This window comes from Geospiza fortis, unplaced genomic scaffold (genome assembly GCF_000277835.1).
Source record: "Geospiza fortis unplaced genomic scaffold, GeoFor_1.0 scaffold1683, whole genome shotgun sequence".
In the NCBI taxonomy this organism is placed as follows: domain Eukaryota; kingdom Metazoa; phylum Chordata; class Aves; order Passeriformes; family Thraupidae; genus Geospiza; species Geospiza fortis.
The window spans coordinates 157,689-184,314 of record NW_005054665.1 but is presented as its reverse complement, the minus strand read 5'-3'; the positions used below and the strand labels follow the sequence as shown (position 1 = coordinate 184,314).

At 50.2% G+C, this 26,626-nt stretch overlaps 1 protein-coding gene across 1 annotated transcript; it reads right to left on the bottom strand.

Annotated features, from left to right (window-relative positions):
- Positions 1-12,481: 12,481 nt before the first annotated feature.
- On the bottom strand, positions 12,482-19,820 carry CCR7 (C-C motif chemokine receptor 7). Its single transcript, XM_005430667.1, has 3 exons — positions 19,811-19,820; positions 14,818-14,867; positions 12,482-13,546 (listed from the first exon to the last, which is right to left on the bottom strand). Exons 1-3 carry the CDS (start codon positions 19,818-19,820, stop codon positions 12,482-12,484), a joined length of 1,125 nt encoding a protein of 374 aa, XP_005430724.1.
- Positions 19,821-26,626: the final 6,806 nt, after the last annotated feature.

Genomic DNA, 26,626 nt, shown 5'->3' with positions numbered 1-26,626 from the left:
GGGGGGTGGTCCCCAGCCGCAGTGCGGGCACAGCGGGGCCAAGGGCTCCTCCCGCCCTCCCCGCCCTGGCCCGGCTGCTGCAGGCTGGGAAGGGCACCTGGATCCCCCCCAGCCTCCAGGCAAGGCCCTGTGGAGAGGCAGCTTTGTCCTGGCCAAAGCTCTTCCCCAGGAGTCCATCCATTCCTGTCCCACACGGTCCTGAATTCTTCCTTTGCAGCCTTTGCCCAGGGATGCAAAGGGCTCTGACTGGGATGGTAAGGCCATGGCATGGGAAAATGTGGGAACAGCTGCTGGGAGAGTGTCTGATCCTCAGTCCCTCAAAGCTGGTACAGATTTCAGTGGGCCATTGTGAGATGGAAACGTGCATGTGCAATAATAATAATAATAATAATCATCATCATCATCATCATCATCATCGTCATCATAATAATAATAATAAACAACCCCATATAACCTGATAGCAGGGACAGCTCACAGCCAACAACCAGCACCCTGAAACCCCTCCACGGGACAAAAAAAAAGAGGAGCCTCTTTATCAAAACGTTGCTTTGAGGAACCCATTGCTTCATCTCTTTCCAGCCTTTGCCCTGCTATTGTCCGAGGCTGCAGGAAAAGGAAGGAGAGGAATTCCTTCCCCGCGGTTCCTTCCTGCCCCGAGCCGGGGCCGCGGGGCTCCAGCAGCCCCCGGCAGCACCAGGATGCTCCAACTTTCACAGGAGCACACTCGGTGCCAGGCAGAGGAGAGGAAGCTGCTAATGGACTCTAATGGAGCTGTGAGGATCCTCCCGGGGGCGGCCCAGCTGTCCTGGAGCGAGAAAAGCAGCGAGCAGCTCACTCGCACTTCCACGGATGCTCTGGCTGTCGCTCTCGCACATCCCTCGGGGTTACAGCTCCGACAGAGGAAGATTGGCAGCTCCAGGCAAACCACGGAGGCAGGTGGGTTGGGAAATCCGAGGCTGATGCCCCTGCTGCAGGGGATTTTGGGGATCTCACGCTGTGCCTCAGCAGCATCCCATTTCCACCTGGTAACACCGGCATCCTCCCCTGCGTAGCTCTCAGGTGAAGGAAATCCTGCCGAGGCTGAATCCTGAGCACAGGGATGAACCTCACCCAGTGCCAGGAGTGACACACCAACCTCTTTCCTTTTTATTTTGCCATCAGGAATTTTCAGGACTTTTCTCAAGACAAAAACTGTGGGAAAACGGAACAAACCAAAAATAATTTACAGGAACAAGACGCGTTTGCCTCTGGTTTTGCTGCTTTCCTGCGTGTTTGTGAGTTAGCACTTGTGCCTCAGCAGCATCCCATTTCCACCTGGTAACACCGGCATCCTCCCCTGCGTAGCTCTCAGGTGAAGGAAATCCTGCCGAGGCTGAATCCTGAGCACAGGGATGAACCTCACCGAGCGCCAGGAGTGACACACCAACCTCTTTCCTTTTTATTTTGCCATCAGGAATTTCCAGGACTTTTCTCAAGGCAAAAACTGTGGGAAAACGGAACAAACCAAAAAATAATTTACAGGAACAAGACGCGTTTGCCCCTGGTTTTGCTGCTTTCCTGCGTGTTTGTGAGTTAGCACTTGTGCTCCCTGTGAATCTGAGGCTGGTGCCACTGCTGCAGAGGATTTTGGGGATGCTCTGCCTCAGCAGCATCCCATTTCCACATCCAGGAGTGACACACTGGCCTCTTTCCTTTTTATTTTGCCATCAGGAATTTCCAGGACTTTTCTCAAGACTAAAACTGTGGGAAAACGGAACAAACCAAAAAAGAATTTACAAGAACAAGATGCGTTTGCCTCTGGTTTTTGCTGCTTTCCTGCGTGCTCGTGCTCCCTCTGGCTCTCCCCGGGGATCACCCGCGGTGTCACGGGCACGGGGAAAGGATCAGCTCGTTGAGTTTCTCCCTGCAATGCCCTTCCCGTGCTCGGCGGGCGGGTCATGCTCTATTTATCGCCTCATTTCCATCCCCGAGTGCTGCAGTGCTGCTCCCTCCAGCCCTGCGAATTCCAGTGCCAGCAAAACGGGACTGGGAACGAGCTCATGACATTGGGAGCAGCTGCCCAGCTCTGCTCACAGCCCGAGCATCACCTTGGGCTGGCTTCTCTCCCTCTGTGACACACACTGGCAGCTTGGTGCCCACCTACAAAGGGCCCTGAGACCCACAGGAGGCAGCAGAGGGATGAAAAGTGTGGTTCTCCTGCCTGGCTTTGCCACTGTGTTGTTCAAGGTTCGGAGGAATGGGAATTGTGCTGGGTGGCACTGACAGGGACCCCAGGGTTTACCTGGTGTGAGGCTGTGCAGGGAGAAGCTGCCAGCTGCAGCCAGGAATATTTTGTGTGGATTTCCTGGGCATCACCTGCTCCCTGTGGCAGTGATGAGAAGGGAAGTGGGAACAGCGTCTGCTTGGGAGGCACGAGCACACCTGAGCACCAAACTGAGCTTTTAGACCCTTAATGGAAACACTGAAGGGCACCAACTGCTCCCCTTGCCCCAGAGTGACACAGCTCTGAGACAGATTCAGAAACTTTCCTGGGACATGATACAGGGCAGAAAAAACACACAAGGTTCATTGAGGCTTGATCCTTGGGTCATCTGCAGCTCCTGCATCCTGCTGCAGCTCCCGCAGTGACAACCATAAAATTACAGACTCATGGAACAGTCTGGGCTGCAAGGAACCTCCACACCCATCCTGTCCATGGGCAGGGACACCTTCCACCACCCCAGGGTGCTCCAAGGCCTGGCCAACCTGGCCTTGGGCTCTTCCAGGGGTGGGTGCTCTGGGCACCTGTGCCAGGGATGGATCTGCTGGGGGCTCGGGGGGGTCTCCGGTGGGTCTGGGTCTCCTGGTGGGTCCGGTGGCTGAACTGGCCCGGGGGGTCTCCAGTGGGTCTGGGGGATGTGGTGGCTCAGTATAATTTATCCATTTGTTAATAATTTTAGGTCAACCAGAGCACAGCCCAGTACCATCCTCTCCTGGTTAAGTGACTTAGAGAGTCCAGGGCTCCCTCAAAGTCTTTGGATTTTGTTGGGCTTTATAGATACTTGTCTGAAAATCAGAGTTCTAGAAAAAGGAAAGGAGCTCTGGATCTATAGTCAGGAGGCAACTGAAAATATGATCTGCCCAAATACCTTGCTTATTTACAGTTCAGAAATAGAGATGCCAAGTATAACTGCTGTAAATTGAAAACAATGCACTGATCAGCTGAGAAATTTCTGCTTAGTTATCTATAGAAGTTAGTCCAGTATTTATGAATTTCATAGTAAAATTGTCGCAATGGCTAAGGTGACAATATCAGCTATTTACATACTTGATTCTCTATTTTCCTATTTCAAAGTTATACTATTAATAATTAGCAATTATCTTTCAACTAACATCCTTAGGAATACAGAATTGTTTTCTAGTAAAAGAAAAGTGAGTTCTCCCTCAGGTCTCTTAGGACAACCTTTCATACATAGAGGTTTAAAAGTATTTTTGAATGCTTTAACTTTACTATGCATGTTTATCACTTACTCAGAGAAAAGGTAATTATGCATAGAGCAATTGAAACAAAATCACAGTAACACTTGCCCAATTTTTATAATTTTACCTTAATATCTGTTTTCTGACATAGAAAGGAAACCCTAGTACTGGTTTCAAGTCAGATAAAAAAAGTGTTACCAATGAATGCGGAGAAATAAACCTACGTGAGCCCTCACAACCACCGTGAGATCTTCACCAGCCTATGTACTCACTTCATCAAGTCCCCCTTACTTGATAAAGGGTCTCCTAACTCTACATCTGGCATTATAACTATTTCTGGAAGTTTCTTACTGAGGTCCTTCCCTGATTGGCTTGATCGGCTTGAAAGACTTTGATTAGTTAATTAGAACCTGGGAGCTAAATAACAGTGAATTGTGCAGTAGCTCTCAGAACATGCAGTTTTTTTCTATGGCTTTTTTAGGTATTATATATCACATATGCAAATTTTTCATTTTTTTTTTTCTTTTTTTTTTTTTTTTCTATGGAAACAAGGGGGAAAAGGCAAAACGCGGGTGGATAAATGTGCGTGGGGCCGGGGAGGTTTCAGTTTGCAGGGAGTGGGTTTAGGGGGAAATGGGGGGCTCAGTTGTTCCTCACACATACAGGAGAGGCACAGAGGGGCTGGGAGAGCGTCTGAGACATTTGAGCAGCCTGAAATCAGCGTGTTTCTGCATTAAAAGCTGTTAATTTTCGTGTGAATCTTTGCTGATGAAGAATCAGGGAATATCCTGAGTTGGAAGGGACCCTCAAGAATCATCCACTCCAGATCTTGTCCCTGCACAGGCACCCCAACAATCCCACCCTGTGCTGAGAGCATTTTCCAAACACTCCTGGAGCTGTGTCAGCCTTGGGGCTGTGACCATTCCCTCGGGAGTGTGTTCAGTGTCTGAGCACCCTCTGGGATAAGAACCTTTCCCAAAATCCAACCTAAACCTCCCTGGCACAGCTCCAGCTGTTCCCTCTGGTCACCAGAGCAGAGATCAGAGCTGCCCACCCAGAGGATGTTGAAGAGCCCAGTGCCCTCAGCTGTTCTTCCTTTCCTTTCCTTTCCTTTCCTTTCCTTTCCTTTCCTTTCCTTTCCTTTCCTTTCCTTTCCTTTCCTTTCCTTTCCTTTCCTTTCCTTTCCTTTCCTTTCCTTTCCTTTCCTTTCCTTTCCTTTCCTTTCCTTTCCTTTCCTTTCCTTTCCTTTCCTTTCCTTTCCTTTCCTTTCCTTTCCTTTCCTTTCCTTTCCTTTCCTTTCCTTTCCTTTCCTTTCCTTTCTTTCCTTTCCTCCTTTCCCTTCCCTCACAGACCCCTTCAGATGCTCTCAAATAACTCAAAATCTTTATCTTTTACACAGGAATTACTCCAGAACAATTTCTTTGCACTGTGGGGTTTTGGGGTGTCAGAACCTCCCGGCACAGGGACCATTTACCGTCAATTTCTGTCCCAACCTCTGCCAGCTGTAGCTTCACCTCGGTGCAAAATTCACACCTCTGCAACGTTCATTGTCACCTGCATAAAGGTGAGAAGGCTTCGAGTCACTGATGGCTGAAGCGACAGTGTTTTAGCGTTTTTCTCAGTTCATCTTCAAATTCAGGAGCTGATGCCACCAGTTCTGGTGTGGTGAGAGATTGAAAAGCACAAGGAGGCCTCGTGGGGAGGAGGGTGGTGTTTGTAAAGCTTGCTTGAGAAAAGAAGCATCTTCTGCTGCCTGACAAATCCCGTTTTCCAGGCTGGGATTTCTCCAGAGCAGCTGCACTGGAGTTTCCCCACAGGGGCCCATGTGGTAGGAGGTGGCTGCAAAAGGCCATTTGTGCTTTTCAGAGCTCTCTAGGAAATTTGGGTACAAAGCCAGAGGAAGGGGATCTGTGGGAGATGTGATTTTTTGGGAGGATGTAGGAAACAGGATGGAGTTCAGCACTGAGATTATTGAAGTCACATGGAAGAGGCATGGGCTGATCCAGGGGGAAAAGTCAAGTGAATCAAAGGCATTTAAAATCACTTCCAATAGATGAAACCAAAGTAGAGCAACTCCGTTTTTTAGCCTGATTGCCCACAGGGATTCCATGTGATATCAGTGATACAATCTGAACCCACACCTTTACTTCTGGGCAAGTTTTCCTGAGTTTTTCCCGGGTTTTTCCCGGAGGACAGGAGGTGTGTGTGGATCACTTCCCAGCCCTTCCCACACGGTGTCAGCAGCTCTCAAGGAGAGGTCGCTCCTGGTGCCTGTGGGGAGTTCAGGGGTTTGGCTGGGAGCCCTCTGCCCGGAGCAGGGAATTCCTGGCCCAAGGCAAGAGGAGAGGGGCTCTGAGGAAAGGACATGGAGGAGACCATGTCCCTGCTGTCCCCTGTCCCAGCTTTGTGTCTCTGCTGCAGCCAAAGGGGGATGGTGACCACAGACTCATCTGGATGTGCTCTGGGTCACTCACAGCCTGTCTGGGCTGTCCTGAGGTTGTCACTCAGGCCCTGGGGAGGTCAGCAGTGCTTTGGGAGGTTCTTTCTGTGCTGGGCTCATCCCATAATCTCTATTTACTTTTTGTTTCAGATGTCAGGGAGGAGAAGGAAGTGTTTCCATCTTGCCACTGGAGCTCCATCTCATGGTGTGTTTCATGACCTCCTCCATGGCTGCAGGAGGAAATTCCCTGTGAGGGAAGGCCCCTTCTGCACTGGTGATTATAGAGGGGGCTCATTTCCCGGCTGGAGCTCAGGAGCAGGTCCTTGGTGGGGTGGAACATGTTCCAGAAGACCCCTGGGAGGAGCAGAGCTGATGTCTCACTAGAGCATCACCTCCGTGCCCTGGCACAGCTGGGACAGGACCTGTGGCACAGCTGTGGGGCTGCTCCTGATGCCTCAGGTTTTGGCTTTTATATTGTTCACATTCTGTGCTGCTTTAGTGGGTGGGTCTGGGCTTCATATTGGGGGATGGTGAGCTCTGTGCACAGAGCAGGGAGACAAAACAATTCCTGCTCCAGCTGGGCACCAAGGACAAATGACCCAAATCTCAGCCCAAGAGCACAAACACCGTGGGCTGGAGAGAGAAAAACAAGAAGGATGGGACTGCATGGGCTGGAGCTGGAATTGGACAATGAACTGCAATCTGCAAATGGAGCAGAACTTCTAAAGGTGAGAGACCCCGTGACCAGTGGGGCATTTTGTGACCATTTTGGTTCATTTTGGGTTCATTTTGTGACCATTTTGGGTTCACTTGGGGTGTAGCCCTGGCTGGGCTCTTGTGCTGGCCGAGGAGGATCCATTGAGGCCTTTAATAAATCCCTGCTTTATTCTTTACCTCTGTCCAGTCTCTGTTCTAGGCCAGCCCTCTCAAGGCATCACTCCCCCATCCTGAGTCCCTCCAACCCAAACCATTCCCTGATTCCATGATGACCTTCCCTGCTCCAGCAGCCACAGCCTGGGCAGTGCCTGGAGCAGGCAGCCCAGTGGAGTAGGCAGGAGGCTCTGGCAGCTTTTCAGGGCTTGTTTGTGGTGTTGGGGAGACCTTTTCTGTCGGTTGCTCTCTGCAGCTCCAAAACAACCTCACGCCTCCGGCTGCTGGGGCTGAGCTGGCACGTGAGGGGAGGGTGTGGGGGCCTGCCAGGAGCTGCTGCCAGCACAGCTGGATGAGTCTTGTACAGATCTGGTGCCTTTCCAGGTCTGCTGCAAGCCTCCAGAGCCTGGTGGAAGCCACGTCCAGCTCTGCTGTGCTCCCCCTCTGCACAGAGTCCGGGGGTGACGTTCGCGCAGGAGCTTTGTCCCCACCTGTGTCCCCCTGGCGAGGTAGAACCAGGAGCTGCAAAAAGGTGAAACTCTTCAAAGAGGCTCATGCAACACAGCCCAGGAGCTGAGCCTGGGTTAGTCATCCATAAAGGGCTTTGTTTTTCTCCTCTCCCACTCCCCGCCCTGGCACGGGAGTTGAAGCTCTCTCGCTGCTTGGTGTGGCCAAAACGTAGAAGAAGCACGTTATCTCCCAGGGAATCAGTCAACTCTGCCCTGAAAACAGGAGTTTCTCTCTGTGCAGCCCCAGTGGGGTTGGATTCTGCTGAAGGCAGGTTTGCTGGGACACATATGTGTGCTCACTGATCTTCACGTGCAGGTGGGACATTCCCTGGTGAGCAGACAAAGCCGTGGGTAAAACCTGCAGGATCCAGGAACTGCAGCTGCTGGGAGAAGTTCTGATTTTGGTACAGAGCAGCACACACAGACTCCAAATCCTGGAAGGCCTTTTTGTCTCTTTCACTGGAAATTACTTGGCCTTATCTTGTCCTGCAGGATGATTCTGGGCATTAGTGTTGTCCTTCAGTCACAGCAATTTCCCAATAAAGCCCCTGATCACTTGACAGTAATTTTTGTGCCAGCACTCAGCACCACAGAAAGGAAAGTAGCTTGTTATTTTTATTTTTTTTTAAAGACAATTGAATTAAAAACAAAGCAGCAGGAAAGGAAGTTTCAGTTCCTGCACATGAGGAGCTTGAGGGGCTCAGCAGTGACAAATGCCTGGGCTGGCTCTGCAGCTGCCCTGCACGTGGAGCCAGAAGGTTCCTTATGTGTTCAGACCTGAATGAGGTTTGTACAACAAGCTGGGGCAGTGACAGGTGGTGATTGAACATCAACACCTGAGTCTCTGCTGGTTTAATATCAATACTCAGCTCTACAGAGCTGGGGTCTTAGTGAAAGTGAAAAAAATAACTTTCATTTTGGGCAGGTCGGTGGCTGCCACAGCTGGACTTGAAAGCTGCCGATTTCTGCTCAATCTGAACGTGTGAAATTGTGCTCATTTCAGCCAGAGGCTGTGAGGGCTCCCACATGTGGGATGAGCACAGAGCCAGGGATATTCTGCCTGGTTTTAGGGCTTGGGGAAGGAGCAGGATGGGCTGGGCTCTGTGAGGAGGAGGGCTGGGGACACAACCCCCACTAGCAGTGGATTGTGCTGCTGTCATTGCTGCTCATCTGGTTATTTTTCCTTATTTCTCAACTGCATCTTGTCCCCTTCTTGGTGCCAACAGTTGGCTCTGAGCTGATCCTGCCACCTTCTAATCCATAAAAATCCTCATCAGAATTTTTGATTCACTTGTTTTGAGGTCATGAAGCTGCTTGTGATGACACCAGCAAAGGGCAGATGACGTCTCAGGTGTCTCAGTTTCCCCAGATCCCTCTTACAGGTGTCCAGGGATGGATAAAACCCCACAGTGCCCCTGGGGGTGGTGGCCCCAGGCCAGGCAGCTCTCCCAGCAAGGACAGTTGGCCATGCAAGAAGTTCTCCCCTGAGATGGGTTTTTTCCCCTACAGAAGAAGCAGTGAGGAGGAAGCCATGGCCTCTCTCAGCTATTCTGACTGATGCAATGTGCCCCCACCCTTCCCCATCACCCACAGGCATTATTTTTAGGGTTTGTTTACCTCACTGGGTTCCAGCTCATTCTTTTTTAATGTGACAAGGACTTCCCTCACGCAGCTGCCCAGGTGGCACATGAGAAACCACAGCCCTGCCTGGAGAACTTTCCCCTTCTCTAATGAGAGCCAGGTTTTTTTATTGGCTTTTTAAAGATGATTTGGAGCTGTGGAAGGAAATAGGCAGCTCTTGCTGGTGAAAGGTACTAAAATAGGTTAAATCCATCCAAGCAATACACTCTTCTTTTTGTTAGCAAGTTCTGTGTGGCTTGGCTGCAGTATTTGTGACCCAAGTTGGATTTTGTGTGGTTGCTCAGTGGGTAAATTTTACTGGTTTAAGTTAGGGCTTTAAGGTAGAGTCTGTCTTCTTAATCAAGAAAGTTCCTGAACATTAAGAATTTGGCTCACAGTCACCTCAGAGGAGCAGGGGGAATGGTTAAAAGTGCTGTGGCTCTCTGCACATCCCCAGTTCTTGCTCTAAAACTGCTCAAGCTTGTGCACAAATGAGCTCTTGGGGCTCTGAGGACCTCGCTGTGGTGAGACCCAGTGTTTATTTAAGGATCCCTGGGTTTGAGGTTCTGCATCTTAAGCCGTGTTGTGCTGCTCTTGAGATGCTTCTTGCGTCTCTGGGCCAGATGCTGAAACTCACCTTGTCCTTTCTCTTCTGGGGGAAAACGTGAGACTTTCATCACTCAGTGAAAGCAGAAATGAGCCTTGGCTCTGGCACTCGGTGTCAGGCTTCTGTCTCCTCGTGCGCTTTGGGTTTCTTCCTCTTTGATTCCGTGGTTACAATTACAAGGCACTTTTTGTGAAGGATATGGGTCCCCCCTCGCTCCCCCCTGTGTGCTTTGAGGCACAAATTAACTGGGGAGGCCAGGCAGGAGCGCTGTGTTCATTGTTTTACTTGCAGTTCCTACTGGATGTGGCTGGGGGTTATAGTGCCCAGAGCTGCTGCCTCTCCCAATTACTCAATTACTGTGACCAATTCCCACAGTAGCATAGTGGTTTATTACTGAATTTTAATCAAATGTGAACAATAAAATGCTACAGCTCAAAGAATTTTCACTTAAAGTTTGGTGAGTGGCCATTAGGTACATCCAGCTGTGGAGCAGCATCAAGACAGGTGGGTTAATAGTTAAAATAAAATCTCCTTAATGTGCTGCTGACTTGTTTCTTTTATAATCCATCAGCAGATGAAGTAAACCAATATAGTTCTATTTAGTTTATTTTCCATGCTCTTGTTCCTGCAGGGCAGCACTGGTATGAAGCTGAGCTGATCAAACAGCTCCTGAGAGGACAGAAGGATTGACAAGGACTGGATCAGGATGGAGAAAATGCAATGGAAAACCAGAAGTATTTTGTTTAAATGGTTATAATTTATTTTTCTCAAGTAGCACAATACAGTCAGTTTTTAGACACTTCAGGTTGGGATCTTAGGCCAACGTTAACATGACTCATCTAAATTAGATGCAAATTTGTTCTGTCTGTTAAATTTAACCAGGGAAAACCAGGCACTCTGACATCAGCCCTGCCTCACTGAGGCACAGCTGCAGCTGTCCCAGAGGGTCCCTCTGAAGCTGTGTGTGATCCTAGTAGGAATTCATCTGGTCTGTAAGGACCTCAAGACTTCTTGATTTGCAGGAAGGGAATCGGTTTTATCTACAGGACACGAGTACAGCTCCATGTGCTGGTGGAGCAGTTTCCTGGCTGGAATAAGGTGAATGGTTCTGCATGAAAAGGTTCCATGGAAGCAGAGTGTTCTTGGGGTACATTCATTGAACTTTGTCTATGTGAAGCAGCTTTACATATTGAATATACATTAACAAAATATATTGTTACTGATGAGGAAAACTGCAAATACCTTGTGCTGGGGGTGTCCCTGGCTCTGGCCAAGATCATGATAGCTGTGAGTTGGCCAAATAAGGATGAGGAAGGAACCAAGGGCAAATAGCTGTTCAGTGTCAGTTGTCACCCCCTGTTTCATGTGACAAAGAAGCAGCACTTTGTACAGTTACCTGGGCACTGTAAATGAAAATGAGTTCAACAGTTGAGCACAGAGAGGTAACACAAAGCAGAATCCTCTCTTCCCGAATCCCAGCCCTTGACAAAAATCCCACACACCAGAGGTAAATGGTTTATGGAGAGTTTATTTAGATTTGGTGGCAGCCGGTGCTCTCTCAGACCCAGCCAGTGAATTCTGTCTTGGAACTTTAATCCTCAATTCTCTAAGGCAATGCTCTCCAACCCACGAACCAGAGAGTTCTCTGTGTCACTCCTGGTGGATCCATGTGTTGAAAAACAGGATAAATGTCTGTTTGGTGAGTGTTTTGCTGCTCATGGCTCTGTGTGTTCAGGGGAACTTGGACATGTCTCCCCTGGCAGCTCCAGGCTGATACCTCTCTCCACTGGTGATGGCTCTGGGAGAGCTGGGTGCTGTGGGATCAGAGCACAGGACAGGGACAGGAGCACAGAACAAGGGCAGGGACAGGAGCACAGGGCAAGGACAGGGACAGGAGCACAGAACAAGGGCAGGGACAGCTGCACAGGCTGTGCAGCAGCTCCTCCCAGCTGACGTTCAGCTGTCCCACGGCAGCGGTTCCCAGAGCCTTCATCTGTCATCAGGAATCTTCTCTCTTCCTGTGAAAGCACCCACTGGAATTACAGCCTGGGCTCCTCCAAGGTCTGATTTTCCATGACAATAATCTGCTGTTTGTGGCCCTGGCAGAGGTGGAACAGTGCTCAGATGAAACCTCAGAGAGCCGTGTCTTTGTTGGTGCCGACAGCACCGATGCAAAACACGCCCCAGTAGCTTATGAGTGAAATACAGATCTGACTTCAAAGGCAGCTGAAGTCCTGCTAGAAGGGCTGGGAAGGGAGGAGAAAACCCACATTCATATTTATCTCAAGGTCAGCAGGTGATAGCCCAGAAACAGGATACAGGCAGAAGTAAAGTAGAATTTGTACTTTTCCTGACAGAGCTACGACTGGCTAAAATGTTATAAAAAGTAATTGAAATTATGGCTTGAGTTTGTATGGATTTTACATTAGCTGTGGTCATGTCTCACATTTCATGGGGGGGAGGCAGAGCAGTCGTGTGCTCAGATACTCCCCAGCTGGGGTTGGATCGAGCCCGAGGCTGCGGGTGTGGGTTGGCCTCGGACTGACTCAGTGCAAGGGCATTTCTGTGGGGTTGCAGAGCTGTTGTCTTATTAAAATCAACATCCAGAGCGAGGGTGATGCTCCCAGGCAGTTCTGCTGCACCAACGTCTGTTTTCTCTTGGTACTTGTCACTTTTAGGGTAAATGTTCTATTTTGAGCGTTTCTCATTTTGACAGGGAAAGACTAAGCTGAAGGTGAAATGACAGGAGGAATTGCAGACTCACCACCTCTCCCTTGCTTTGCTGTTAGTGACAGCTCTGTTGTAAATTCTCTCCACCCATGGGACATTGGCCAGCAGCCCTTGCTGCTTGAAACAGGAGGAAGCTCCTGGATTTCCCCCTCCACTTCTCTGCAGTGCGGCACGTCTTGCTCTGCCAGGAGTCCAGAAAATGTCCAAAACCATTTCAGCTCCACCAAGGCGTGCCTGGAGCTGGGCTCACGGGGAGAAGGTGGTGGTTGTCTCTGTCTCCATGGCGAAGGAGCTCCTCTTGTTGTCGCGGCACGAGGTGAGCTGCCAGAGGCGCTCCTGGCTCAGGCAGCCCAGCTCCTTCAGCAGCTTGAAGAGGTCGGTGCGGAATTTGACGCCGATGAAGGCATAGAGGAACGGGTTGAGGCAGCATCGGAAGCAGGCCAGGGTGTAGGTCACATCATCTGCCACATCCAGCTTCTTGCTCTCCTCACACGAGCTGGTCTGGTTGAAGGCTGAGATGGTCTTGGCCAGCATGACACCGTTGTAGGGCAGCTGGAAGACAACAAAGACGATGACCACGGCGATGATGACCTTGATGGCTTTGTTCTTCTCAAAGTTGCGGGCCTGGAGCAACGTTTTGATGATGATGAGGTAGCAGAAAGACATGACCAGGAGGGGAATTAAGAAGCCAAACACCATTTGGGACACTTTGATGCCAGTGTTGAAGGTCTGCAAGTCATCAGCAATGATGGAGCAACGGGGATTGCTCTCTGAGTTGTTCACACCACTGTGAACCAGCTCAGGGATGGAGAGGATGAAGGCCAGGAGCCAGATGATGATGCAGGTCACCTTGCTGATGAAGATCATCCGGGGCCGCAGGCGATGGGCTGAGGCTGCCTGGACAATGGCAAAGTACCTGTCGATGCTGATGGACAGGAGCAGCAGCATCCCACTGAAGAAACTCATTTTGCAGATGCAGTAGACAGCTTTGCAGGCAATGCTCCCAAAGAACCAGTGCATGGCTGCACTCGTGGCCCAGAAGGGAAGGGTCAGCAGGAAGAGGATGTCTGCTGCAGCCAGGTTCAGCAAGTAGATGTCTGTCATGGTCTTCAGCCTCTTGAAGTAGATGTAGGTGAGCATGACCAGCCCGTTCCCCAGCAGCCCCATGAAGCAGATGAGGCTGTACATGGCCGGGAGGAAGGCAGCACGGAAGTTTCGGACCTCCTCCTTCTCACACAGGGACTCGAACATGCTGTAGTCGATGGTGCTGTTGGAGTCGTAGTAATCAGTGACATTGTCCCCGGCACAGAACTAGAGCAGGAAAAAGAAGAAGAGTGTGTTGGGACAAGGGCTGTGCTGCCTGTGTGGCTGTGCAAGGAAAGGAGCCTGGAGAGAAGTCCCAGGGAATTCCCAAGTGCTGTCTCGTGCCAGCATCACAAACAGAGCTGACACAACCTCGTGGCTGAAAGTGTTTCCTATAAATACGTGAGGTTTGGGGCTTTTTGGGGGGCTCCAAGTGGGAATTCCACCAGAAATGTTTCGTGCTCGGCCAAAGAAACCTCTGCAAGCTCTCAGATGTGTGGCAGCTTTCCAGAGTGTTCCAGCTGGGTGTGCACAGCCGGCTGTCAGATGAAATGTGAGAAATAAAACATCCTTGAGCTAAATTAAAAATCAACGGAGGTGCCTGTGAGAGCATGAGGAAATGCAGTGAGTGCAGCAGGAAGCTGCTTCCGTGTCGGGCCAGCATCTCATTCAGGCCCCCGATTTCAGTTCTGATTGTTCTTGTTTCATCTTCCTACACTGCCAACCTGTGGGGCAGACAGAGCCTGCGGTATTTGTGCCCTGCTTTTGTGACTTATTAGTCTCCAGAACCTTCTCCCCATCTCACAGACATGAAAGGTTTCCTCTGGATACCCCCACCCTTTATCGGAGAGCATCTCGGTGCTCTCCATCTCAGCAGGTTTGGCTTTCACCACATCCTGCCAGGCTGCCAGCAGTGAAAGGGAAAAGCAGGGGCTGCTCTGCTCTGCCCCATGGCCTGGGAGGTGGCCACTGCAGCCGAGGGACTGCAGGCACCAGGACCAGCCCCTGGGTTTGGGAGCAGGTCGTGGCACAGATCTGTGCTTGGGGTTCTCCTTGATGGGCCAGGGCACTCTGAGCACCAGGCAGGGGAGGATGCTGAGCTCTTCCTCCTTGGGTCCATCCCTCTCCAGCTCTGGGTTTGGTCAGAGCCCAGCACCTTGACCAGGAATTTGCAGGGAGCAGGAACTGGCTGCTTCCTGCAATCAGTGTGGTGCATTCCTGTCTGTCCTGGTAATGCTCATTTTGGGGCTAAGAGTGGACTCACACAGCCCAGGCCATCTGAAAATCACTGTGTGTTCCATCACTTTTCTCTGCTCATTTGTTTTTCTGTAGCTGGGCTCTGCTCTCACCTCCCACCTCCCACAGCTGGATCCTGGGGTGAGCAGCTGTGTCCCCACACATTTCTGGGACTGTGGGTGGCTGCTCTGAGTTTTTGAGATCTCCCTTTACCCACAACACAAACCATCTGGATTTCAACAATGTTGTTGAAAACATCTTACCTGAAAAACGAGCAGCAGGCTGAAAACAAGGGTGACCTTTAGCTGCTTGCCTAGGGAAGAAGGAGATGCTGTGTTAGTGGCTGACTGGGGCTTTCCACATGGTTCTTACTTTGAAAAAGCAGTGGGTAATGCTGTCCATGGCACTGTGAACCCTGCAGAACCCTCACCACTGAGGAAACCAGAACCTGGGGAAGATGCCAACAAGATAACCCAGGGTCATGAGCATTACTGTCAGAGCATGGTGGAGTCTCAGGAGTCTGGCCCCTCTGGCTTCATGGATCCATGGAGCACTTTGGGTTGGAAGGGGTCTCTAAAGGTCATTCAGTCCAACCCCCTGCAGTGAGCAGGGATGTCTTCACCCAGACCAGGCTGCCCAGGACCCCATGCAATGAAAGCTGAGAGCTGAGGACTCTAAACTTGGGCACAGTGCACCCATTTTGATTTTATCCATTATTTTTCCCTGCAGGCAGCCAGCAGCCTGTTCCCTGGTGTCTGAGCAGTGAGGGTGCAGCTTAATCCATGTGAAAATACCCAGCTGTGAGGGCCATAAATCCGGCCCAGCTGTGCCCGTGTGGTGCCTGGGCTGTGGAGAGGAGAGCTCAGCTCCCCGTGGGACAGATAGAACTGGAACCGGCTGAAATTTATTGCTTGTCTCTAAATGTCAAGAGTTGGCTTCTGCTGCCTTGGGATGTGAAAATATAGGATGCTGACAGCTGGGAGGAAAAACTGAATTTAGAGCCAGGTATGGTGGTGGTGAGAGCAATCTCAGCCGAGCAGCTCTTCCTGCTGTGGTTAGCAGGGCAGGGGCCAGGGAAAGCTTTCTCCTCACTGGTTTTACAGCTCCTACCAGCATCCACCTCAAGCAGCTGCCACTGAAAGTTGCTCAGCTGGAAGGTGGCAGTGAGACAGCCCTGAGCTCCACTCTGGTGTGAGGAGGAGATGTGTCCCTCCCTGAGGGGTGCCTTGGCCCAGGATGTCCCTCCAGGCACTGGGTGGTCCCTGCAGCCCCTCACTCCCTGTGGGTTTTCTGCTCTGGGGGTGCTCAGCGAGGAGATACCTTTGGCTTGTTCCTCCTAGAACTCTGCCTTGCTCCTCACAGCCTGGTTGTTCATGAATGTGGCTGATTCCTGTGCTCAGTGTCTGATGGACCCAGCTCTGCTTGGTTTCAGTTTTGTGCCAGGTTCCTGCACCAAGTCCTTGTGTTCAGTCACGTGCAACAGCTTCACTATTATCAGACAGAGTTACCTGTGAGTGGGGATGTTTTTAATACCTGAGGGTGATGTGTGGCTCAGAGAGATCCTCAGCCACGTGGGAAAACTCGTGGTGCTCATCCCCAGGCCTGTGTGAGCACCTCCCCTGAGGCCTCCTGGAAGCTCTGCCTCACCTTCCCCCCTTATTTTCATCTTTGATGCTCATGCAGCTGTGTGCTCGGTTGTGTTCATCCTCCCCTCACCTTCTCCAAACCCTCCTGGGGGTATCTGAGGGGCTCCCATGGGACCTCAGGAGGAACCTGAGGGGACTCAGGAGTGGGGGAGTGCAAGGCAGGGACTGAGGGTGAAGGGAGGCTCTGGCTGCTCTGTCCAGCCAGTGCCTTTCCCTCTGATCAGTCCCAGACTGCAGGACGAGGTTTGGTGTCTGCTGTGGTTGTCACCCTTCTAACTGCTGCCCTGGCTTTTGCATAAGATACAGGAAATACACGAAAAGCCCCAAGGACTGAGACCCGCTAGGTGGGTTTAAGCAAGCTGTAACTGCCCTTCCTGCCTGGAATACAGAGTCCCTGACTCTGCAAACACCACAGCAGCCTTCAGCCTTCTCTTGCACCTTCTGAAGAGCCTGGTTTCCCTGGGACTCCTGGAGCTGGTGCTCCTGGCTGCCTGTGGATGGGTGATGAATTCCTGTGCTGGTAGCTCAGCCCCACCAGGAAATTACCCCTGCTGGATAAGAGGCAGAGAAGAACCACCCTCATTCCATGGAGGAAAAGCATCCACATAAACCAGACTCCACCAGCTCTCTGTGGCTTGGTTTGCAAGCTCCAGGTCCAGCCCTGACTTCACCTGAGCCAGCCCCAGCCCTGGTGAGGGCTCCTTTGCTCTGCTCTGTTTTCTTATCACCCTGTGAAGGCCTAGAAAAACAGGACTGAGAACGTGACTCAACCAACTCCTGAAACAGTTCAGCTGATATCATTCCTTTGAAGATCATCATAAGTTTCTTTTTTCTCCCCCTTTTTCAGTTGCTGTTTCAACTGTCTTAAATGTCAAATGACTTTTCAATACGAAGAAAGCCCTGTGCTCTTTCTGCCCCTCTTCTGTGCCCCCACCTCAGATTACACATTTGCAAAAGCAGAGCCACAGAGGCCCCGCTGCCTCCTGCTCCCTCTGTGCCAGTTTGAGCACGTTTGTGTCACTGGTTTCAGTCAGACTGGACAGGAATTGCATCTCCCCAACTTGTCCTGTGGTCTGGGGCAGTGGGCAGAAGCAATTATCATGACAGGAGTCTTGCTCTGCAGCTTATAAGGCATTTTAGGTACATTTCTTTACTTTTTCTTTCCTTTTTACGCCTCCTGGCAGTTGGCTGCTGTGGGTATTTTCTTAAAGTTTTGTTCCTCAAAATATTGAGGAAAAAAACCCCCCAAACATCTCAAAAGTCCCTGCAGCCAGTTGAACTAGAAACTTCATTTATAAAAATACACCAAAACCCCACCACAGCCAATGAGTCAGCCTGGCCCTACAGCCCCGTGGCAGCCCCCTGTGTGTCAGCTGCTTTGAGGCCATTCTTGTTCTGAAGGACCTGGAAATGGATGGAAAGGGGAATTACTCCATGGGAGTGAAGGAAGGAGGTGCTGCTTTGAAACCATTCTTGTCCTGAAGGCCCTGGAAACAGTTGGAAAGGGGAATTGCTCTATGGAAATGAAGGAAAGAAGGGATATGTTCATGACAGGGGATGGGAGCCCCTGAATTTTACAATTGTCCTCCACAGACTAAGCCCAAGGTGGTGGGGAATTCATCCTTTGACAGCTGCTGAGCTGTTCTGGCTCCCTCAATAGCCAAGAGAAAGAAGCAGGTGGTTTTAATCCCCAGTTCAGGTGCCTGGGGTGGGCACCTGGGGCACAGCTCAGGCTGTGCTGTGGCAAAGGGTTGGTGAATTTGGGCAGGCAGATCCCTCCCAGCTTATCTGGATCTCCCTCAGCACCAGCTCCTAAATGTGAGCAAGGTAAGAGCAGCTGCAGGAGCTGAATCCCATCAGGTGCACCCAAAAAGGCCTCTGATAGTAGAAATATTCGGTGTCAGGACATCTGCCTGGAAGAGGAGAGAGACACAGCCCTGAGGGTGATTAATCAGATCACACAAATGAGCAGGGCAGCTCCTGAGGCTCTGGCTGCTGCTACAGCTGAGGGATGCACGAGGGCAAAGCAGGAGCTGGGAATGCTTTAGGGATCAGATGCGTGAGAGAAAAGCAGGAGCTGGGAATGCTCTAGGGAGCATTAGCAAAGCTGAGCAAGCCTGGTCTGGCCAAACCCTCGCGGTGAAAGAAGGTTTTTTGGCCACCTGGAATTGCAAAGCACAAGTTCTGGCCTCAGCACACGTGTAGGCAGTGATGAACCTGCTCTCTGTGTGTTATACATGTACCAGCTTCTGGTGCCCTTTCTCCAGCAGTACAGGAGGCTTTTGGGGCAAGAACCAGATATTTCTGAGAAAAGTTGATCATACTTAAGTGATCTAGTGACTATTGGCAGTTAGCAGCCTGTTCTCCCCCTTCCCCTCCTCACAACGGGCAGAGGAAAGACACTGTCATCTCAGGAGTGAGAGGAGCCAGTGAAACCCAGTCATGCTCTTATTTCATGTGCTCACTGATTTATCACAGAAGAAAGTTAATAATTATGAACCTCCACTCCTTTCAGGAAACTGTGAATCAAAAGACAAGATAAGCAGAAAGAAGCAAGTCAAAAATTTCCTGCAGAAGTGAGCCAGGTGTGTTTTAAAGAAAGCACCACGGTGGTGCATCTTCCAGGAAAATGAAATATTCCTCTGAAATACAATAGTAGAACAAAAAACCCAAAACAGGGACATTATCATAATCTGGTCAGGTTCTCACTGACTCTTGCTTTTCCCTGTCCTGATTAACCTTTCCCAGGAGCTGCCCCCAGACATTGAACCCCTTGGAACAAGCAGCCCACAAAGCACCCACAGGATGATGCAGAGGCCAAAAGTTTAAACAAGAAGAATGATGTGTGGTGAACAGGTCCTGTCTGGTGTTTGTTTGGATGCAAGCATTCCAAAATCCAGGAATTTCCTAAGCCATTGATTGCCAGAGGATCTGAGGAGAAAGAAAACTCCCTCACTCATTCCCTGCTCCTGCCTGGAGGGTCCTGTGGGACCTGCTCCCTCTTTTCTCTGCATCCCCATCTCTGGAGCATACTGCATCCCTGGAGCATCCCCAGAGCTTCCTTTCTTCCCCAGAACTTCTTACATCCATCCCCCTGACCATCTCCAGGACCTCCTGCATCTCCAATGCATCCTGCTGCCTCCAGCGCTCATGCAGATATTTTAAAATAGAAATAACTTGCAAAAGACTGGATGGACCTAATGAACAGACTCAGCTCTTCTTCCTCCCAATTCCTTGATTGATTCACTGGATTAAAATGTTGTCAGGGAGAGCATTCTCTCTCTATCTCTCTTTATTTTTTTAAATTAAGAACACAGAAGAAAAGGTGTGAATTATGCAAGATTCCGTTTGCTTCGGAACAATAAGGCCCCTTAAAATTGCCTCCCAATCCCTTTTTTCTGTTTGTTTCTGAAGTCATTTGAGGCTTTTGAGCTTCTAAAATAGAACTGTCCTTTTTTTTTTTTTTAATAGTAAAAATGAGGAAGGTGAAAGTCTTTTATACTGTTTAAATACTCTAATAGAAGCGCTCTAGTCCTGCGTCACAGGACAGGGACTGGGCATCATTAACAAAGCTGAAGGCACAGCCCAAGGCTGCAGCCCAGGTACTCACCCCCATCCATGGTGTGGTTCCAGCAGGATCCAGTCACAGAGGTAACGAGAGCATCACACACTCCAGCACTGCCTCCCCAGCTCCTGCCAGGGACCCTCCTCGGGGAACTCTGCTTTTATACTTCCTGCACCCTGTGAGGAGCTCACAGGCACCCTGACCCTGGACCCTCCTCCTCCTCCTCCTCCTCCTCTTCCTCCTCGTGTGTTCAGAGCTGTGCTGAGCTCTGGAGGTGCTCAGGTGCTGCCTCGGCATGCTCTGCGCACCCAGAGCTGTCACTGACACTTGGGGAAGTGAAGCGGGCTCCGCTTTTAGACTGACACATGAGGAATGGTCTGTGGTGAAGGAAACAGGGGAACGAGGCTCTTCCTTACCTCCCCACTCCAGCAAATCCTGCTTCATCTGTGGAGCCCTCAGCGCTGGAGGAAACAGGGGATCCCATCCCATCCCATCCCATCCCATCCCATCCCATCCCATCCCATCCCACCCCATCCCATCCCATCCCATCCCCACCCCATCCCATCCCACCTACCAGACCTGTTTTGGGAAGGCTGTTCAGGATGAAAATCTCAGTGCACAGGACTGCCCATGACCAATAGCTCATTGTCCTTCTCCCTCCCTACACTGCCAGCAGCTCAGTGACTTCCCCCCTTTTTTGGGTATTTTTGTCTTCCCCAAAAGACTCTGCACTTTGTCAGTGTCATGCCTTCCCCCAGAGCAAACCAGTGGCTTTTGTTTGGTGGGTGTCAGGGCTCTGGTCCTGGCACAGACCCTGCAGATAGAGGGGTTGTTTCTCAGACAGAAATGTCTCCAGCTCCTCACAAACTCTTTTTTCCTGAGCCAGGCTCCTCTAGAAATGATGCCTTTGGCATCTTGTCCTCTCTGTCTTATGCTATGTCAGTGCTGTTACTGCAGCCAGGTGTAAAAACAGGGCACCACAGGATGGAATCCCAGCCTAAATTAAATATAGCTGAAGCTGAGAGTAGTTTTGAGGGTTATGTGGGTTGTCTTAGGTCCTTTTTGAAGACTCAGATCCAGTTTCAGACCCTCCCTCTATATAGTCCCAGCCCAACTCCAAACCTTTCCTAGTGCTGGTGTGGCTTTGAGCCCATTCTGGGGTGCTGAGGGAACAGTCTGCTGGGGTACTCAGGGTGAGGATTTTGGGGTTTTAGGGGGCAGGAGGGCTGTGACAGTTTTCCTCTGCTCACACACGGTGACCCTCCCTCTCCTCGGCGCTCTCTGGGAGCGCGGCACCGACTCCTCCGCACCTCACCCGGCACTTATCTCAGGCAGCAGGTGCTGCTCCCATCTCTGCAGCTATTTATTGCTCTGTGTGCCTTCGCTCACCAGGTATGCAGGCAGGTACCCTGCCTCGAGAGCTTTATCTCATAACCACTTCCTCCAAAGAGGACCTGAGATGAAAGGCTTCCCTTGGGTACCAGCAGAATACCCGGAATCCAGGGGTGTAACAGAGGCTTCACACGAGGTCACAGCTCTGCCTGGGATGTGCATGGGCCCCTCGGGGTGCTCTGTGCTCACCCTGCTCCAGGGAGAGGCAGCAGGCAGAGTTCTGGTGGATCCATCCCCATCTCCACGCTGCCTGAAGCCAAAGGTGAGAGAGGCAGGTGGTTTGCAGCTTGGTTTCTGCACATGGTCCCAAGATTCAGCTTCAAAGTTTTGGTACATGCCAGATTCTGTGGTGTTAGAACCCATTCAAGCAAACTGTTTTTTCTTTAAAAGAATGAGAATATTTAATATAGGAATATTTAAATGGGAATATTTAAAATAAACAATTTGTCTGTGTATGACACCGAACTTCTTGTACAGTCACATTTTATACCCAAGGAGTTCTCAGAACATTTATTAAATCTTTGCTTAATTTGATTTGATATATTTGCAGCCTATTGCCTGAGTGATTCCATCTCTTTGACACATTGCCTGAACTTGGGTGCCCCATGAGCTGCTTTTCACAAAACTGTGACCCTGTGTGAGCAGACAGACCAAAGTCAGACAGTGCCAGGCCTGAGCTGTGCCCATGAAAACCATTGCACTGTGCTATTAGAACCTATTTGTTATTCCAAAGTTAATTAACTGTATAAAAGGAATCAAATTACCAGGTATTCCAGTCTCTGGGTGCCTCTGCTCCCCTCCAGCACTCAGGAGAGTGATGTCAGTGACTTAAACCTGCTGCCCAGGCTGCAGCAGGAGCTGGGTAGCAGCTTTCATCCATAAACTTCTCAAAGAAAATGCAGCTCCTGATAAATTCCACAATTGCTCAGAGAGATTTTGGTTCAGTTCTCATTGGTTCCACTTGAACTGAAATATTGAGTTGAACTGAATTGAACTGTGTAATCCTGAATTGTCCTGACATTAAACTGCAGCTCACTCAGCAATGGAACATCACAAGGAAGTTAGCTCTGAGTTTCCCATCCCTTGCCTATGTGTAAAACTGGAATTCCTGTGGGATATCCAGGAATTCAACACAGTCTCACAGACATCCTGAGGTGGGAAACACCCCAGAGCTCCAGGAGAGTGTTCCCAGGCACCACATGCAGGTTGGGGGACCTTGGAAATCAGAACTCAGGGCTTTGCCTAAGGAGATGGAATTCAGCCTGAGAGAAGCACACACAGGATGTTCTTACATCCTGGATTCAAAACTTTTTCATATTTTCCACCAGTTTTGCTTCAGCTGATTTGAGATGGAAGCACCAGCTCTGTCCCCCTGTTCCACCCTTTGGCTGACATGAGCCATGGGAAGGTTTGTCCCTGTGGCTGGAGGAAGCCAGGGGTGCCCAGACAGAAGTGTTGGTGAGTTCAGGGTGGCCCTTTCCCAGCTGTACTTCCCAGTCACATCCTTGCCCTGACATCAGGGAGGGACCGTGACGTCTGTCCTGCTGCTCCCTCTGCCTGGCAATGCCAACCCGAGGTGCCTGGGATCTCCCAGCTCTGGCCTTGCCCCTCCTCTGACGTTTTGGGGACATCCAGGGGGGTTTGTGGTGGAAGTCAGCGGGGTCGTTCCAGGGGGGTGCTGACGTTGTTGTTCCTCAGGCAAATATAAAATAGCAGAAGTGAAATCATGAGTAAATTCCTGACCTTAAGAGTGGCACCAAGCTGGGATTCTTCACCCAGCAGGGTTCTTTGAGCAGGTGTAGAAATGTCTCATGATTGTGATCTCACCACCAGGTTATTAACAGATCCTTATCTCCCAGAGGGAGGAAGCAATCTGTGCAGCACCAGGCTCAGATTGGGATGCACAGCTGCCCATGGTGTCAGCCACAGCAGAGAATGGCACACCCAATGTCACGAGGAATTCACCTGCTTTGTGCCCACATCATGTCCTAGGTGATGGCCTGGCTCTCCAGTTCTTTTTTTTGAGGAAAAATAAAAGATTTGCCAAATTGGCATCTGCCCTGCACCAAACGGTTGGACCTCAATGAGAATTTCTTTGTGGGCAGGGCGGTCAGGCTTGGAAGGAGCTGCCCAGGGAGGTGCTGGAGTTCCCATCCCTGGAAGTGTTCAGGGAATGACTGGATGTGGCATTCAGTGCTCTGGTCTGGTTGGGAAGGTGGGGATGGCTCACAGGCTGGACTTGGTGGCCTTGGAGCTCTTTTCCAGCCTAAATGACTCTGTGATTATATTCCATGAGAGCAGCTCCCTCATCCTGGAGACCAGAAATTGAGATGTGAGGGGGGAAACACATCTGGAGATAGCAGTGGGGAGGGGTCAGGCTGGCAGGGACAGTGACAGTCCGCTTTCCAGCCCCAGGGAGGGGTGACCAGCCACTGACCATGTGCACTGCTGGTCCCTGTGTCCCTCAGGGCAGGGCTGGGCAGTTTCCCATGGCATCTGCTCCCTCCTGTCTGCCCAGAGTGCCCAAGCTGTATGCAGAGGGACTGTGATGAACAAACAGATCCTTTCTGGCCTGAACATGAAGGAGGCAGTGGTCATCTCAAAATGATGGGTGGGAAAGGAGTGGAGATTGAAAATGGGAAGAAAAGCTCCTGGAATGTTACAGAAGCTATGTCAGGGGGGCATATGAGCACCAGCTGTGTCTAGAGATGGTTTGTGCAAAGTGCTGGGCAATTCCCACAGGATATCAAACAGTAGTGAGCCATGAATCATTTAGAGACATAACAAGATATGGTTTAGGGAGATAAAGGGATATTGATTAAAGAGATAAAGCATTATGACCCTTAAAAATAATTGAGACTTGAAGTGTCCCTGACCATCCAGCAAATGTCACTCCTATGAGCTGTGTTCCCATGTTCAAAAGGTGGAAGGTTTAACACCAATCTGCTGCTGCCTTTGGATGAAAACTGGATCTAGAAACTGGAAATAATCCCATCAGTGTTTGCTCCAAGAGCTCATCCAGCCTTCTCTGTTACAGATCTGCCATTTCTTATCCCTGGGGTTAAAAAGGTTGTAATAAACCCATGATAATGTGATTTTTTCACTTGGTTTCTGTTGTTGTTACTGTCATTCTTTCTGGTTTGGCTTTCCCCACTCTGAAACTGGTGCCAGAACTAAAATGGCTTTTTCTTGACTCTTTAACAGAATTGGGTGATAAAAGCAAATTCAAAGTGGTTGTTGACAGAAATTACTGAGTTCTGGAGTGACAAGTGAAGCTTTACGTGATGACTTACAACAAAATAAGACACCAGCGTGAAACGCGCGAAACCACTTCAAAAAACCCCTCGAAGATTGTGGAAAAAAACGTCAAAGTGAAAGAAGGGAACTGAGAGCACAAACAGCAAGACAGACCTGAAGCAGGATCTGGGCTTTCAGATTCGAGTGCTTGATCCCACTTGGTCACCAGGTCCTGCTGGGAGAGGTTTGCCAGTCACTGTCAGTAACACTCTGTATTCACAGGGGAATTCAAACCCAGGGACCCAAACCCTGGGTTCAAAGTCTTGAGCCGGTGCTGCAACTCCTTGGAGGCACAAACAGTCTGGGCTGTAACAGTCCAGGATGAATCTGGAACTTGCTGGGTGCCTGGCAGGGAGAACACATGGAATTCCAGCCTCTCTGAGTACCTGGCATGATCAACCCCCACTTCTGCAGTGCAGCACCTGCAGTTCATATCCAGGAGCCTCAAAGCTGCAGGTGAGTGACCTGTGAGCGTCTCACACTGATCTGGCAAATTGCTACAAATGCCTCACACTGTGAATTGGTACAACTGCATCTCACTCTGAGCTGGTACAACCAGCAGCTCTCAGGGCGAGGGGAGTTAAACCCTCTTATTTTGTTGTAAATCATCGTGTAAAGCTTCACCTGGGACTCCAGAAGTCAGTAATTTCTGTCAAGCCCTGAGCATGAGCTGCCAAAACTGCTGCTGCTGCTGCTGGCTGGCACTGAGGATCCTGCACGAGAAAAGCACTGCTCACCTTCACAGCCAAGGCTAGGGCTGTGTGTCCTTCGGGCAGGTTGATGGGGACTCCTGGTGGCAGTGCCTGCTGCAGCTCACACACCTCTGCCAGCACTTAACCTGCCCCAATTCCATCTCCAGTTGGCCACGAGGGGTGTTTTTCGCCAGTATTCCAGCACTTGGGACTGCTGCGAAAACACTTTTCAGTTAAGGGGATGAAGGGAGGTCAACAGGAGCAACGACACCACAGCACTGTTTTGATGGTGTGGGGGTTTGGATTGGTGGCTGAGTAGCTTTTGATAAATTGAGGAAAAAAATCAAAAATGGCTTTAAAAAAACCCCAACTGAACAGCAAAGCCTGCCTGGCTGGAGGTTCAGGGCAAAACCTGGGGCAAGACAAGGAGAAATAAACCATCACTGGCTCCTTGGGACGGGGCAGGCACAGAGGCTGCACTTGGAGCTGGTAGGAAATGGAAAAGCACATCCTGGCATAGAGAAGGGACCTCAGCAAAGGCCTGAGCAGAGCAAGGGTCTGACCCTGCTCCCTGTGTGCTGCCCACCCACACCTCTCTTTCTCAGGACCCTCCTCACCCTCAGATTATCACCACACAGGTGTGGATGAACCAGTGGGCTCCCCCAGCAGGGGCTCTGGACCTGCTCTCCCCAAGCCTCCCAAGGTCAGGGTCAGGCTGTCTGCTCTCTGCTGCAGCACAAGGCTCTGAACAGGCTCTGCTTCCCTGACACACATAACTGCCCCTTTGTGCCAGGGTTTGGATTTGCTTTGATATTTTATTCCTGTAAAAGCTCCTTTAATCTGTTTTATTTCTTTCTGTCACCAGCATAATCCTCTCTTGTGAGCAGTGTCTGCAGCTCGTTTGGCTCCAGGCAGAGCAACTTGGCAAGACTTGTCCAGGTTATACACAGGTGATTTCTTACCATTAAAAAAAAAACAAAACAAAACAACCTTGTTTGTTTCTCTGTCAGTCTTTTTTCCTTCTTTGAAAGTTCAGCTACTGCACATGAGGCTTCTTTCTTTCTGGGAAGCCAAGCTCAGTCCTGTGTGTAGGTGAGGGGTTTGGAAGGGATTTGAGTGCATGAAGCTCTCAGACGCCTGGGCTCTGAGTTCACTTTACCTGGTGAATAATTTCTGAACAACCTCACAAGGTGCCTGGTTCATATTTTAACATCTAAATCCCTTTCAAAACCTACCCTTTGGGCCTGCTTTTTGCTATGTACCCGTTACTGTACCAGCTTTGTAGGTTAGAAGGTTTTTGGGGTGATAAAATCTAATAACTACATAAATGCAAAAAAACCACCACCAACAAATCCCCAAACCAACAAAAAAAACTTCAAGATCAGTTCTTTTTTTAACCCAGGCTTCTTAATAACTTTTACTGAGTGTGTTTTTGTGGTGAGATAAAAGCATATTTTTGACAACAACCCAACAGAGACGA

Coding starts and splice junctions, on each gene's coding strand:
- CCR7 (XM_005430667.1), bottom strand. Junction 13,547..14,817: donor GCCTGCTGCTCGTTTTTCAG/GTAAGATGTTTT, acceptor TTCCTGCTCTAG/TTCTGTGCCGGGGACAATGT.